Source organism: Elgaria multicarinata, chromosome 3, assembly GCF_023053635.1.
Source record: "Elgaria multicarinata webbii isolate HBS135686 ecotype San Diego chromosome 3, rElgMul1.1.pri, whole genome shotgun sequence".
NCBI lineage: Eukaryota > Metazoa > Chordata > Lepidosauria > Squamata > Anguidae > Elgaria > Elgaria multicarinata.
In genome coordinates this window covers 10998182-11013367 of record NC_086173.1, presented here as the reverse complement: position 1 = coordinate 11013367, position 15186 = coordinate 10998182, and the positions used below count along the sequence as shown (strand labels likewise).

Genomic DNA, 15186 nt, shown 5'->3' with positions numbered 1-15186 from the left:
CAGGGAAGAAGAGGTTGGGGGACCCTTAGGGAGTGGTAATGGCTCCTCCATAACACAGACCAAAAGCCTCAAGCACAGTTGCCATGCCCTCCAACCACAAAGAGAATCAAGCTACTCTTTTTGAGTAGTGCTCCTTAAAATCTTTCCTTGGTTTATCTATCTGCACTTCCTGCAAGGAACTCTGGGAACTGTAGTTCCATGATACTAGGATAATTTCAATCCCATAGTTTGGATGAAGACACCATGACAGGCTAAAATTTGAAACCCAGTTTAGGTCTATCTCTTAGATCAGGGAAAAGCAACCTTGTGCCCTCTGGTTTTGGACTAGAGTTCCCATCAGCCCCAGCAAGCATGGCCAATGGTAAGGGATAAGTGTGTGTGTGTAGCCCAACACATGGGGAGAGGACACCAGGCTGGGGAAGACTGCAACTGAGGGATCAGACAAAAGCCTCCTATCGCTTCTTGCTGTCTTGGATGTATCTCCCTGCCCTCTTTTTAGCCCTGATTCTATCCACATCTCTCCTCTGAATCTGTGTTTCCTCCTCAATCTCACCATCTGTGAGGTGGGGATGGCAAAACTGAAGCTCCTTGCAGACCCGGGCTGGACTCTCTGGGCTGCCCAGCGGACATCGCATTTGCTCCACCTCGTCACGTAGGGAGCTCAGGGCTGCCAGGACCTCTGCCGGTCCATCGGCGTCGGGGTCAGCATCCATTGCCCCTGGTGCATCACCCTGCTCCCCTAGCTCCCAGTCGCGACGGCTCTTGCGGCCACTTTCCATAGGCAGAGGGTTCTGCATCTCAGCTGGGCGGCCCTGGGAAGCAGGGAGAGGGGAGGAAAAAAGCAGAGAAAGAATGGCACCACACGTAGGAGAGAAAAGCAGGTAATGATGGCCCTGTGACAATCCCTCTTTTAGGTTTCTCTGCTATCACTCACTGGTGGCCCTGGGGGTCCGCGAAGTCCTGGATCGCCTTTTGGTCCAATAGGCCCCTGCAGGAAAAATGATCAGAGCCATAGCATAAATGTACAGCCCCTTCTGCTTAAAAATGTGTAGGCAATGCCTAGAGAAAAGCACAGGCCTAGTCATGGGGCAGGGCGCTGAAGCCCTATTCCTGAGCACTGGGCGCCCTACTTGGTCTCCTGCTTCAGATTCTATGACTTGGTTTTTACTAGGTGGTAGACCCACATCTAGGCTGTCCATTTCATATTGCAGAAGGGAGCTCCCATGATCGAATGGTCTTCCTGCATGCAACAACATTGCTCTGCATAGAGAAAAGAAGATGCTGGGGAAATACTAGGCTGGATGCCTTCCTCCCCCCAATGGCCTGGTTCAGACAACACGCTAAACCATGCTGCTAAACCGCAAAATGGTTAAGGGATTGCATTCCATTATAGAATCATAGAATCATAGAATAGCAGAGTTGGAAGGGGCCTACAAGGCCATCGAGTCCAACCCCCTGCTCAATGCAGGAATCCACCCTAAAGCATCCCTGACAGATGGTTGTCCAGCTGCCTCTTGAAGGCCTCTAGTGTGGGAGAGCCCACAACCTCCCTAAGTAGCTGATTCCACTGTCGCACTGCTCTAACAGTCAGGAAGTTTTTCCTGATGTCCAGCCGGAATCTGGCTTCCTTTAACTTGAGCCCGTTATTCCGTGTCCTGCACTCTGGGAGGATCGAGAAGAGATCCTGGCCCTCCTCTGTGTGACAACCTTTTAAGTATTTGAAGAGTGCTATCATGTCTCCCCTCAATCTTCTCTTCTCCAGGCTAAACATGCCCAGTTCTTTCAGTCTCTCTTCATAGGGCTTTGTTTCTAGACCTCTGATCATCCTGGTTGCCCTCTTCTGAACACGCTCCAGCTTGTCTGCGTCCTTCTTGAATTGTGGAGCCCAGAACTGGACGCAATACTCTAGATGAGGCCTCAACCACAAAATTATCCATTTTGTGGTTAAGCAGCATGGTTTAGCACAGAGCTTTCCAAACTGTGTGTCGCGACACGTTAGGGTGTCAGCTGCAGTGTGTAGGTGCGTCACGTAAACGTAACGAGAAACCTCTGAGTCTATGTGAAATAAGCAATACCAACTTGCATGCATTTTTACGCAGCAAAGGTGCCGATTAGTATGGTGCACTAGTATATTCCCCTTCCGTCGTGTCCGTGTATGCACACCACGGTCGAGGGATCATACAGGTATTGTGCATGCGCAGTATGCATAATCAGGTCAAAACAGCTGATTCTGTGTCACTTCAGGTGATGCGGCTGCACCTGAAGTGACGCATTTGAGAAATTCCATGGGTCCAGTTTTTTGATAGAACACCGTCTCAACCGCCGCTCGATCGCAGCTCGACAAAATTGGTTCAATGTGAAAAGTCTTGGAAATGTATGTTATTATCTTGCAAATCATATATTTTTAAAAATATAAATGAAAGGTTTTCATGAGATATGTTGTGTCCCCATACATTTCGTTATTACAATTTATATATGTGTCCGTATCTCTTATAAGGGGTTAGTTTAACCTCCGGTTTGCTAGTAAAACTGAATTACTGTGTCGCGAAATGATGCATGTCTAAAAAGTGTGTCGCCAACATGAAAAGTTTGGAAAGCTCTGGTTTAGCATGTTGTCTGAACCAGGCCAGTGTCTAATTTTCTATATAGAGGGTCTCAATCTGCATGGAAGAACATTCAATCATGGAAGTCTCCACCTGCGGTTAAACATGGTGCAGCCTAAACAGCGGTTTACCACCTTAATGAACTAGCTCTCAGAAGATAGGGAGAGAAGCTAAACCCGATTTCTGTTTGTCAGTTTCTTTGTCCCTTCCTGCGTGACAAGCAGAAGCAGAATAAATTTCACAACAACCAACCAAAGCATTTTTTGTTACGTTTGTTATTATGATTATACAGGCTGCAGAAGTCAGTTGTTCTTGACCCACAATTTGAGCACCTTTAGCACGGAAATTCAAAATAATAATACATTATTCATTATTGTTATTAGTATTATTAATAATGATGATTAAAATTACTATTCATAATAATTCTTAATAATAATATCTGGTTGGTGATTGTTGTGGTTATAATTGTCGCTACTGTTATTTTTGCTTGTCGTTGCTCGAAGTGCAGATAGACCTGCCCCAAGCTGCCACTTCCTTCCCATCCACCCGGCAACCTCTCTTAGGACTGGCACTACTTACCGGTGACCCCTTGTTGCCCTTTTGTCCCAGAGGTCCCTGAGGAAAATACAAAATGGATTGATGAGGAATAGAGAGTTTTGTGTGAGAAGGGAGGAGAGCACTGCGGATGCAAGGGGGCTAAACAGATACAGCATGTCCAGGAGGAAGGAGGCAAGGATGGGGTGACAGCGGAGATGGCTGGAGAAGAAAAGTGCCAATAAATCCAATCATGACTGGTGAGGGCCGCAGGAACAAAGCAGAGGCACATGAGCACTTGGAAGAGGGGAAGTGAACTGGGTATACAAGTGACAGGCAAGGAATGGGTTGTACTGGAGAAGAGGGTCTGGGTGCCCATCTTTGGGCCTCACTCCCGTGAGCATCTCTTGTACATTCATTTCATTTATTACATTTCTGTACCACCCAACAGCCAAAGCTCTCTGGATGGTTTACAAAAATGAAAAACCTTATGAAAACAGTATAGTGCATTATAAGAAAACCATTTACATGCAATAAATGGTATAAACAAGCAACACACACATATACAGAGATCTGAACTGTTTGGTCTTGTTTTGGAGGCAATCTAGAATCCAGCATGAAGTAGGTAGGGGAGGCACTTACTGAGAGGCCGGGAGAGCCAGGTGGGCCTGGGGGGCCGAGGGGTCCAACAACTCCCTATTGGGGAGGAAGCAGAACGTCAGCATGGGGTGCAAATTGCAAAGAGTCCCTGTTCACATCCTGGCTCCCCGCCCCCACCCCTCCCTCTGAGCTGAGCTCCCATCTACTCACGGGGTCGCCCTTAGGGCCTGGTGTTCCCTGGTTCCCTGGCAGCCCCTGGTCACCTTTCTCACCCACCTCACCTGGGGGGCCGATCAACCCAATGAGTCCTGCATGGCCCTAGAAGGAAAGGGGAGATGCTTAGGAAAAGGGAGAGATCTCAAGGAACGACATAATCTGGCATAACTAGGGGCAGCAGGAAAGGGGAAAGTACCGAAACTTCTAACCTGCTCCAGCCATGAAGACTTGGGGAGTTGACTCTTCACATGCATATTGCAGATGGTGCATGTATGTGTGTAAAAATATATATCGCTGGATCATCTCTCATTCAGATTCATATGTACCTACCTGTACCCTATGATCAACATCTGAAGCTTTCCTCCAGGTGCATCCTCTGAAGGAGGTTCAGAAGAAGGCAACAAGGAGGTTCAGAAGAAGGCAACAAGACTTTCTGGTGGTGGCCAAATGCGATGCTCTGGTGCCAACATGGTCACTTTTTGGCACTAATTTAAGACTTTTCCCTATTGCTAGGCATTTGATGGCCGTGTAATGCATCAGTGGAATTGTTTATGGCTGTCACTGATGTTTTAGTTGTTTTACAGGGTGGTTGTAATTTAGTGGATTATTCTTTAAGATGTTTTACATTTTTTATGTTTTCATTTTGTTGTCAGTTGCCTTGAGAAAGATGTCTAAGAAATCATCATCATCAAAACTATAGCTCTGCAACACAAAATAGTTTTGAAAGATCAGCCTGAAAAATGACAGAAAATGACTTGTCCATAGCCAGACACAAGATCCATTTCTGCATTTTGGATTTGAAACCAGGATTCTGAGAGCAATGCTCTATAATAAAGAGTAGATATCCAACAGACACAATTGTTCACTTGATCCATTCAGACTAGCATTTTTCACTTGTTGCAGTCAACATGAGCGGCGCTTTTCAATGGAAGGCACAATGTAGACTTGGTCTTGCGCAAACTAACAACATCCAAACACCACCTTAAAGCAGGTCTGCACAACTGGTGACCCTTCAAGCCAAACACATGTTGCCACTGCTGCCAACCCTTAGCCCTGTTTGTGTTGCTCTTGGCAAGTGTGCAAACACAGCAGGCTTATCAAGCCCCAGTTGAACTGCCATACAAGCTTCATTCAGCTTTATGTGTCACACGTTAAATGAAGCCTCATCTGAAACTAAGATCAAGTGAAAAGCCAAGCTATGGATTTAACTAGGCGGCTACAGAAAGCACAACAAAGCATTTTTAGAACAGGAGACTAAGAAATTGGAGACTGTAACATCTAAGTTTGGGTTTCATCTTCCCACCAGGTAGCAGATACCTGCCCCTGCTCACCTTCTCTCCCTTGTAGCCAGGATCACCTTTGAGGCCTGGGAGCCCAGTGGGACCCTATGAAGAGGAGAAGAGTTGCATTAAGTGGTTATGTATTTACTGAATACATTTATTTAATACATATTTATTTTATTAGAATGTAAGCCTTTGTGGCTGGGTCTTGCTGTTTATTGTTTTATTAGGTACAGCACCATGTACATTGATGGGGCTAAATAAATAAATGAATAAATAATTTAATGAATTGATTATTTTTTTTAAAAAAAAAAGTTGTTTAAGCCGCCATTTAGGGTAAACCCTCCCAAAGCAGCACGCATAAAATATAAAACCCTGAAGCAATAACCACTGTGCCACACTGTCTCTGTTTTGGAGTTGTAATCCAAAACATCTGCAGGGTACCATGATGCCTTCCCCTGTCCTAAGCAGTGAAGGAGAGGGAGCAGTGAAGTCACTTACTTTCAGTATAGCAGACAAAAGCCCAGAAGTCACCATTATTTGCTTCCTTTTGAGATGTTCAAACCTCTCATCTCTTAGGAACCCCACTAAATCAACAAGCAACAATGCATGATCCATACCAAGTGTCTCCTTCTGAGAGGTGGAAGAACAATTATGGAGCAAACAGAAGACTGCTTGTTTGCTGCTGAACCACTGGGCAAAGCCTAAGTAGTGGCTATGGTGAAGTCAACGACTATCATGAGTTGAACTGTGAGCTCACTTCTCAGATAACTGTAATTGCTCCATAAGCAGCTACCTCCTTCAAACAGCGGAAGTCATTGAGTTGAAGTGAGAGGTTGCTTCTCAAAGAGGGGTTACAGCAGAAGAGGGGTGGGACGAGACTGGGGAGAGAAGCTCGACCAGCTTCTACTACTAATCCTCACCCACATCCTGGAGGAACACAGCATCCACCGCGAAGTGGCTGTGGTGAAGTCAATGACTGTCATGAGTTGAAGTGAGAGCTCACTTCTCAGAAAACTTAAACTGTCCGTACGCACTAAGTGGCTGTGCTACGGGAGATCGGTGGACTCCTGGAGTACAGCGGGCAGGCAGGCAGGCAGGCGGGCAGGCAGGCGGGCGGGCAGGCATGGGCCGGTGGGCACAAAGGAGCTGGTACCTTGCACAGGTATGCCATAGATCTCTGGGGGAGTGAGTCCCAGCAGATCCAGCTACCTCACAAGGACGGCTCCCAGGCAGGCGAGCATGGGCAGGCAGGCAGACAGGTGGGCATGGGCAGGCATTGGCCGGTGGGCACAAAGGAGCTGGTACCTTGCACAGGTATGCCATAGATCTCTGGGGGAGTGAGTCCCAGCAGATCCAGCTACCTCACAAGGACGGCTCCCAGGCAGGCGAGCATGGGCAGGCAGGCAGACAGGTGGGCATGGGCAGGCATGGGCCGGTGGGCACAAAGGAGCTGGTACCTTGCACAGGTATGCCATAGATCTCTGGGGGAGTGAGTCCCAGCAGATCCAGCTACCTCACAAGGACGGCTCCCAGGCAGGCGAGCATGGGCAGGCAGGCAGACAGGTGGGCATGGGCAGGCATTGGCCAGTGGGCACAAAGGAGCTGGTACCTTGCACAGGTATGCCACAGATCTCTGGGGGAGTGAATCCCAGCAGATCCAGCTACCTCACAAGGACGGCTCCCAGGCAGGCGGGCATGGGCAGGCAGGCAGGCAGGCAGGCAGGCATGGGCCGGTGGGCACAAAGGAGCTGGTACCTTGCACAGGTATGCCATAGATCTCTGGGGGAGTGAGTCCCAGCAGATCCAGCTACCTCACAAGGACGGCTCCCAGGCAAGCGGGCATGGGCAGGCAGGCAGGCAGGCAGGCAGGCGGGCAGGCATGGGCCGGTGGGCACAAAGGAGCTGGTACCTTGCACAGGTATGCCATAGATCTCTGGGGGAGTGAGTCCCAGCAGATCCAGCTACCTCACAAGGACGGCTCCCAGGCAAGCGGGCATGGGCAGGCAGGCAGGCAGGCAGGTAGGCGGGCAGGCATGGGCTGGTGGGCACAAAGGAGCTGGTACCTTGCACAGGTATGCCATAGATCTCTGGGGGAGTGAGTCCCAGCAGATCCAGCTACCTCACAAGGACAGCTCCCAGGCAGGCAGGCATGGGCAGGCAGGCAGGCAGGCAGGCAGGCGGGCAGGCATGGGCCGGTGGGCACAAAGGAGCTGGTACCTTGCACAGGTATGCCATAGATCTCTGGGGGAGTGAGTCCCAGCAGATCCAGCTACCTCACAAGGACGGCTCCCAGGCAGGCAGGCGGGCAGGCAGGCAGGCAGGCGGGCAAAAAGGAGCTAGTAGTTATTGAAGCAGTTCCTTTGAGTGTGGAAGATTTGTGTGCAGGCTTGGAGCATTAACGTTGCTGCTGGATGCAAATGGAAGTGTTTGCTGACATGGAAAAACCAAGCCTCAGCCAGAACCTTCCAAAGGGCAACCCGTGGACTGCTGGAGTTTTCTATTATTATTATTATTATTATTATTATTATTATTATTATTATTATTATTATTTTATTTATATAGCACCATCAATGTACATGGTGCTGTACAGATAACACAGTAAATAGCAAGACCCTGCCGCATAGGCTTACAATCTAATAAAGTTGTAGTAAACAATAAAGAGGGAAGGAGAATGCAAACAGGCACAGGGAAGTGTAAACAGGCATTGGGTAGGGTGAAGCTAACAGTATAGAGTCAGAACAAACTCAAAGTTTAAAAGCTATAGGGAAAAGAAAAGTTTTTAGCTGAGTTTTAAAAGCTGTGATTGAGTTGGTAGTTCTCAAGTGTTCTGGAAGAGCATTCCAGGCATAAGGGGCAGCAGAAGAAAAAGGACGAAGCCGAGTAAGGGAAGTGGAGGTCCTGGGGCAGGCGAGAAGCATGGCATCAGAGGAGCGGAGAGCACGAGCGGGGCAATAGTGTGAGATGAGAGAGGAGAGATAGGCAGGAGCTAGACCGTGAAGAGCTTTGAAGGTCAGCAGGAGAAGTTTATATTGGATTCTGGAGTGAATTGGAAGCCAATGAAGAGATTTCAGAAGTGGAGTGACATGGTCAGAGCGGTGGGCCAAGAAGATGATCTTAGCGGCAGAGTGGTGGACAGAGACCAGCGGACAGGTCTCAGCTTCTCAAAGCCATGGCACTGGTGCGTATGCACTGCAGCTTCTCCTACGAGAGCTGTCCCACGGACGACCGGTGCATTACTGGAGCTTAGCTTTTTCTCAGAGGGGAAGTCCATGAGTTGAAGTGACAGCTTGCTTCTCAAAGAGGGGTTACAGCGGAAGAGGAAGAGGGGTGGGATGAGACTGAGGAGAGAGAAGAGAGCATCCACCATAGTGGCTGTTCAATGACAGAGCTTCACAATGAAGTGAAGTGAGAGCTCGCTTCTCAGAAAACTTAAACTGTCCGTACGCACTAATTGGCTGTGCTACGGGAGATCGGTGGATTGCTGGAGTTTACCTCCCGCACATAGGGGAAGTCCATGAGTTGAAGTGACAGCTTGCTTCTCAAAATCACCAGACTGGATCACGAATAGTGCATCTGATCCCAGAACTCTCCAAAGGGCGACCCGTGGACCCTCCCTCAATTGGGGAAGTGAATGACTTTAAGTGTCAGGCTGCTTCAAAGCCATGAACGTTACCGAGGAAGAGGGGGTTGGATGAGACTGCAGAGAGAGCCTTGGCCAGCTGCTGCTCCTCATCACCCACATCCTGGAGGACCCCCGCCTCCACAGTAGTGGCTGTGCTGAAGTCAATGACTTCCATGAGTTGCAGTGTGAGTGAGCTTCTCAAAGGCGAGGACTCTCCTGTTTCATTTTCGCAGCGAGACAGGCAGCCGCAGTCACACACACAACCACACACGCAATGACAGCTTTTGCACAGAGGCTCATGAGTTGAAGTGACAGGTTGCTTCTCAAAACCATACTTCTGGATCAGGGAGTACGTCTTCCACTCCCAGGGCACTCCAAAGGGCGACCCATGGACTGCTGGAGTTTACCTCCCTCAATTGGGGAAGTGAATGATGAATTGAAGTGTCAGCTTGCTTCTCAAAGCCATGAACGTTACCGAGGAAGAGGGCTTGGATGAGACTTCCATGAGTTGCAGTGTCCGTTCGCTTCTCAAAGCCAACACTCACTCATTGTGGTGAGTGAGGCGAGGACTAGCCCGTTTCATTTCCACAGCGAGAGAGGCAGCCTGGCTAGTGGTGGTGGTGCCAGGCATTGCCTTGCCCCCTGCTTGCACCTCACCCAAACACGTGCAGTCAATCATGGAGTCTTTTGGAACTGGGTGGAAAACTATCCGGATGAGTTTACTAAGCTGTACCAGACGCCACAGAAATGAAATGAAATAGAGTGTGGTGCTTTGCCCTCACACAGTCACACACACACACACACACGGACGGTGACAAACTCTGCCTACAGCTTTTGTAGAGGCTCATGATGCCCACCAGGCAGGACGTATTCTCCTTTAGGGGAAGATTCAGCCTGGCAGTGCCTGCTACGTCGTCTACTGTGGTAGTAAGGAAGAGATAGCCTGAATTTGACGGAGTGAACTGAATTGTAGAAGGACTACAGCCTGCCTGCCTGTATGTAAGGCGAAGAAGGCATGACCTTACTGAGAGAAACTAATTGAATAATCCAGAGTTGATGTTGTGAACTGAAACACAGCCGCATAATAATAATAATAAGAAGAAGAAGAAGAAGAAGAAGAAGAAGAAGAAGAAGAAGAAGAAGAAGAAGAAGAAGAAGAAGAAAAAGCCTGCCTGCCTGAACTGTAGTCTGCCTGCCAACCGAAGGAGGGGTGGAATTAAAGGGAGGGGAGCCTGCCTGTCACTCCCACGGGGGCTTGAGGGTGGGGTATCCCAGCAGGGGCAGATTGTCCTTCAGAAAGACCAGCTGCTCCACCAAGTCCGGCTCCAAGCGAGAGCGGTGAGGGGTCACTATGTCGCCCGCCATAGAGAACACCCTCTCACTTGGAACACTGGTGGGTGGGCAGCTCAGTCGATCACTGGCCACCCGCACCAGGTCTGGCCAAATCTGGCAGCGGGATGACCAGTAGGCCAGGGGGTCCGTGGAGCACTCCTCCATGGGCTCTGCCAGGTAACGCTGCACGGCGGTTGCAGTGTCATCCTGTCCGGTGGCTGGGGAGGGTCTCTGCCCAACCACGGCGTGCAGAGCCTCTGCCCAAAACCCCTGTCCTGTGCTCCTGCTGGGAGGGATGCAGGTGAGGCTGCTGCTGCTGCTGCTGCTGCTGACGCTGCGGGGAGTGGTGGCCTGCTCCTCTGCCTCACTCTGACCCACCCTCTTGGCCCGTGCCGCCTGCACTTCACCCACCAGCATTTCCACCCAGTGCTGCCTGGTATTTGGCCCACAAAGCCCATCCTTCACACGAGGGTCACACATGGCTGCCAACATGTGGACCCTGTCTGTTTGGATGGGCTCCAGCCTCCGCGTCAGGCTGTCCCTCAGCCTAGTCACCGCTTCGCGGACCTTGGGCTCGAAGTGCCTGCCAGTGTCGGGATCCTTGTACTCCAGAAACTTGCCCATCTGTTTCTGGAGATGCCTGCATACAGGGATCACCTGGCTGAGGAGGGCAGAGCTAGTGCTCAGGGTCTCGGTGGCCTTAAGGAAAGGCTGGAGGACCACCACCAGTTGGGACATGGCGTCCCACTGCTGCTTGCCCAGGGCTGGGTGGACGCCCATGTCCCTGACCCTGAACAAATCATGGATGGCACGCTGTTGCTCCACCATACGCTCCAGCATCAGATAGGTGGAGTTCCAGCGTGTCACCATGTCTTGCACTAGCCTGTGCTGCGGGAGAATCAACTCCTCCTGCTTCTCCCGCAGCAATCGACTGCCCTTGACGCTGTGGTGGAAATGCCCTGCCACCTTTCTGCAGCTCTCCAGGAGGTTACGGATACCGGACAGGGGACCAAGGTTGGCCTTGCTGCCCATCCCAAGGCCATCCCTCACCACGAGGTTAAAGACGTGCGCGATGCAGCGGACGCCCTCGAATCCGCCGTCGCGCACCGCCTTCACCATGTTGGCTCCCCCGTCCGTGACCATGTGACCGCGGGTGACCTTCTGCCCAGCTAGCCACCCATCCACCATGCGGTTCATGGCCTCCGTAATCTCCCCTGCTGTGTGGGACTGGTCCATCACTTGCATATGGAGGAGGGCCCAGCAGTAGCCCTCCTTGCCAGTCCCTCTAGTGCTGGATGCTTCCTGCCCCACGGCTGCCCACCAGTGAGCCATCAGGGACAGGTAAGCGTGCACTCCGCCCTCGCTGGACCAAATGTCCGAGGTGAAGTGCACCATCCGTGCCTCTGCCTGGCACAGACGACCCAGCACTAACTCCCTGCAGGAACGGTACAGGGAAGGCACCACCTGCCTGCTAAGGGTGGTGCGACACGGCAGCTTATAGTATGGCACCACAAGCGCCATCAGCCTCTTGAAGCCTGCGTTGTCGACGAGGCTGAATGGCTGGTCGTCCAACGCCACCATCTCACCGATGCAGGTGGTGATCTGGGTGGGCGTTGGAAAACGCCATCTTGTGGGTCCATACTTCCCCCACCCCATGTCCTGTAGGGTTGCCTGCGTAACCCTTGTGGGGATGGGAGATGGAGAGCTTAGAGTGGCAGTGCCAGCAGCAGCCTTCGGCTTTCCACTGGAACCAGTCGCCTTGCCCACCTCTTTCCCCAGCAAGACCGACTGGTGCTGCCTCTGCAGATGCATCTTCAGGCTGCTGGTTCCATAATGCCCTGTAGATGAACCCCTGCTTAGGGTGAGTTTGCAGTGGCGACAGACAGCAAAGCGGGGATCCGCTCCCAACTCAAAGTGGTCCCACACTATGCTTGTCTTTCGCTTCCGTGGTGACACCACCAATTGCCCACCTGAGCTCTCTGGTGTTGCCACAGAAACAGGGGTTGCAGCGGAAGAGGTGTGGGATGAAACTGGGGAGAGAGCCTCGGCCTGCTGCTGCTCCTCCTCAGCACCCACCGCCTCCTCCTCCTCCTCCTGCCCCTCCACTGTGCTGAGAAGAACCTCGTCTAGGAGGTCTGGAGACAGGTCCATCAGCGGGCTCGTGGGCTCAAACGATAATGAAGGAGTTGGGGATACTCCTCCTCCTCCTCCTCTAATGGCACTGCTGCCACGTGCCTCTTGCAAAGGGGCACTTTTCCCATTCCCACCCTCAAAAAGAGAACGCCGGGCACAAGTTGCAGAAGAGAGTGGCTCTGCCTGCTGCTTCTCCTGCTTCTGTTGCGGAGCAGCCAGCCAAGGAGTTGCCCGTTTGATTTTCACAGCAGGAGAGGCAGCCTGCTTACTGGTGCCAGCCTGACCCTTGCTGCTTTCAGCACGCCCCGCCAGACATGCGCCTGCTCCCTCTTCTCATGATGATATTATACTAATACTACTAATGATATCTATAAGAATATACTAATACTACTAATAATATGTATAAGAATAAAATATTAATACTAATAATAATATGTATAAGAATAATATGTATAAGAATATAATAATATATATAAGAAATATTACTATATGTAGGGAAATGGGACAAGAAGTGTGTGTGCTTTGCCCAAACAGGATTTGAAATGCTCAATCTGTGGCTGTTGCACTTCACAAACAGTGCACACAGCACACTCACACAATAACACAGTCACACACACACAGTCCAAGTAACAGAGAGAAGAAATAGAGAATATTTTTTTTTTGGTATTTTTTTGTATATAGAAGGAAGAAGGAAGATGAAACACAGTCAGGCTTTAAGAGAGGGGGGGACGACAACCAACCAACCAAACAAACACACACTCCAAAATTTAAAAATAAAGTTTATATTAAATCAAAGTAATGAAAAACACAGAGCAAACTAAGCTAAAAGTCAGAAAGAAGAAAACAAACACACACACAGACACGCGCCAAGCTAAATCCTAATCTATCTCCAAACACAGCAGCAGCAACTAACTAAAGGAGCTCCTCTCTCCACGAACGCCAAAACCCACAAGACGCTATGAGCTCAAAGCTCTGAGGGTGCCTCTGCCTTATTCCCCCCCTCGAACGCTGGGATTGGAGGATGCTTCATGAGGTGATCAATTCTCATCAGGATTGGGAGTTGAATGTGCCTGTCATCGCGTCAAAAAAACAACAACGCCGGTTTACCCGCGCTGTCCCTGTTTGTTGACCCGATTTTTAAAAAAATATAGCACGCGAACCGCAGCACACAGAGAGCTGAGAGTAGGCTCAAAATGACCCCCATCCACGACTCTCTAAGCACAAGAATTTTCAGAAAGATAGCATCAAAAACAACACAGTTATCCCCCTTTCTTTTCCGCAATGCAATCCTATGGGCGAAATGTTTCAAGATGGCGATCGGATCGGACCGTGGAAACTGGAGCGCTCCGAAAATGGCCGCTTCTCTTCACCTTGCTTCTAGGGGTCTGCTGTCCGCTTCTACTCCACCTCTGGGCAAGGCGGAGCAGGCCAATTCGCTCCTGCTTCTATGCTTCTAATTGGAGCGGAGCACATGCCTACTTCCAACCCTTGCTTTGAAAGCCTGTAATGATAGGGTCAGGTGGATATCAACTGGAAGAAATTCCACAAGCTGTTGGGACTTTGGGTCTGCACAGGGCACAATCCAGTTATGCAGAAGTAGTCAGAGTTTTGAGCATTTGGTCCCATTTACTTTGGTGAGGCCAAAGGCTGATTCACCCCTACATGCCCAGGACTATTGCTTGACATGATGTCACTTGATGACTGTCTTTAGAGTTTAATCTTTGATCGCTACTTCACACGTGTAAGTCATCACCTCAAGATGACGGTGTGAATTCAGCCTGAACCAACCATGTTTTGGTATAATGGATGCTTAGTGAATCTGGATGGACAGCTGTCTCTCTCCCTGACTTTTTGGAGACCTGGGTGCACAACGCTCATATTCTTTGAAACGTAACTTGGGAAAAGTATTCCATTGCCGAACTGCTTTCTTGCAGTAGTTCCAGAAAGATGCCTGTAACATTGCTCCGCGCTAAATAAATACTGATGTAAGACCTGTCCTAAGTTGAATGGATGGAAAAAGGAAGCTGCTAGAGCTTGGTCAGGAAACAGCAAGGAAGAAACTGATCCACTGATACGAGTATTAGAAAAAGGGACGCTGATGCCTGATTGTCCTGTTCAAAGCCCAGGGATCTACTCACCATGGGTCCTGGGGGCCCTGCTTGGCCTGGTGCTCCCAGTAGACCTTGTTCACCCTATGGCAGAAAGGAAATGAGATGTTAGTGACAATGGTGGGAGGCTTTAGGGTGCATATAGCCCCCTGGCCGTTTTTGTGACCCTCCACTGCTCTCCACCAGCACCAAATTTGCCACCAAGGCCTCCTGGGAGTGCAATTTTGCTTCCAAACAAGGCAAGTGCTACCTGCATAACTTGTTTTCCAGAAAAAAATGAAGTTCCCCCCCCTCCCTCTGTAGCAATTTCTGAAGCACATTCAGTGTCAGTGGGGGGCAATGAAGGATGGCTGCCCACCATTTTTCTAGCATTCTTTCAAACCTATGAGGAACATCTCTCCCACCATGATGAAAACTCTCTTAGGTCTTTACTACTTATAACATACTCTTCAACCAACATGTAGTTACATTAAGACATGCCATCCTGCTTTCCTATCCTAGCCTTTTGTAATGAGTCAGGGCTCTCACCGCTGGGCCGGGAATCCCACGTAGTCCTTCTGAGCCAGGTCGACCTGGTGGTCCTTGTGGGCCCACGGGTCCCATCTTCCCTGGTGGTCCTTCTGTACTGGGCTCTCCCTGAGGAAAAGAAAGAGAAAAAACACAACACAACCTAGAGTAGGGGTAAGTAGAAGGCAGATCAGGACCTACTGGGTGATTTGCATTAGATTAGCAAGGGTTTCTTGGTCCTGATTGTC

General features: G+C 50.1%; 1 protein-coding gene across 3 annotated transcripts in view; it reads right to left on the bottom strand.

The window, feature by feature from the left end:
• Window positions 1-15186, bottom strand: part of COL5A3 (collagen type V alpha 3 chain) — a 162955-nt gene that overhangs the window by 7503 nt on the left and 140266 nt on the right. For all 3 annotated transcript variants that reach the window (XM_063119273.1, XM_063119272.1, XM_063119274.1), the window contains 8 exons: window positions 14960-15067; window positions 14462-14515; window positions 5285-5338; window positions 3948-4055; window positions 3780-3833; window positions 3183-3218; window positions 935-988; window positions 554-812 (listed from right to left, as the gene is read on the bottom strand). In XM_063119273.1, the coding sequence (XP_062975343.1) occupies window positions 554-812; window positions 935-988; window positions 3183-3218; window positions 3780-3833; window positions 3948-4055; window positions 5285-5338; window positions 14462-14515; window positions 14960-15067 (727 nt within the window). The remainder of the gene's footprint in view (window positions 1-553; window positions 813-934; window positions 989-3182; window positions 3219-3779; window positions 3834-3947; window positions 4056-5284; window positions 5339-14461; window positions 14516-14959; window positions 15068-15186) is intronic.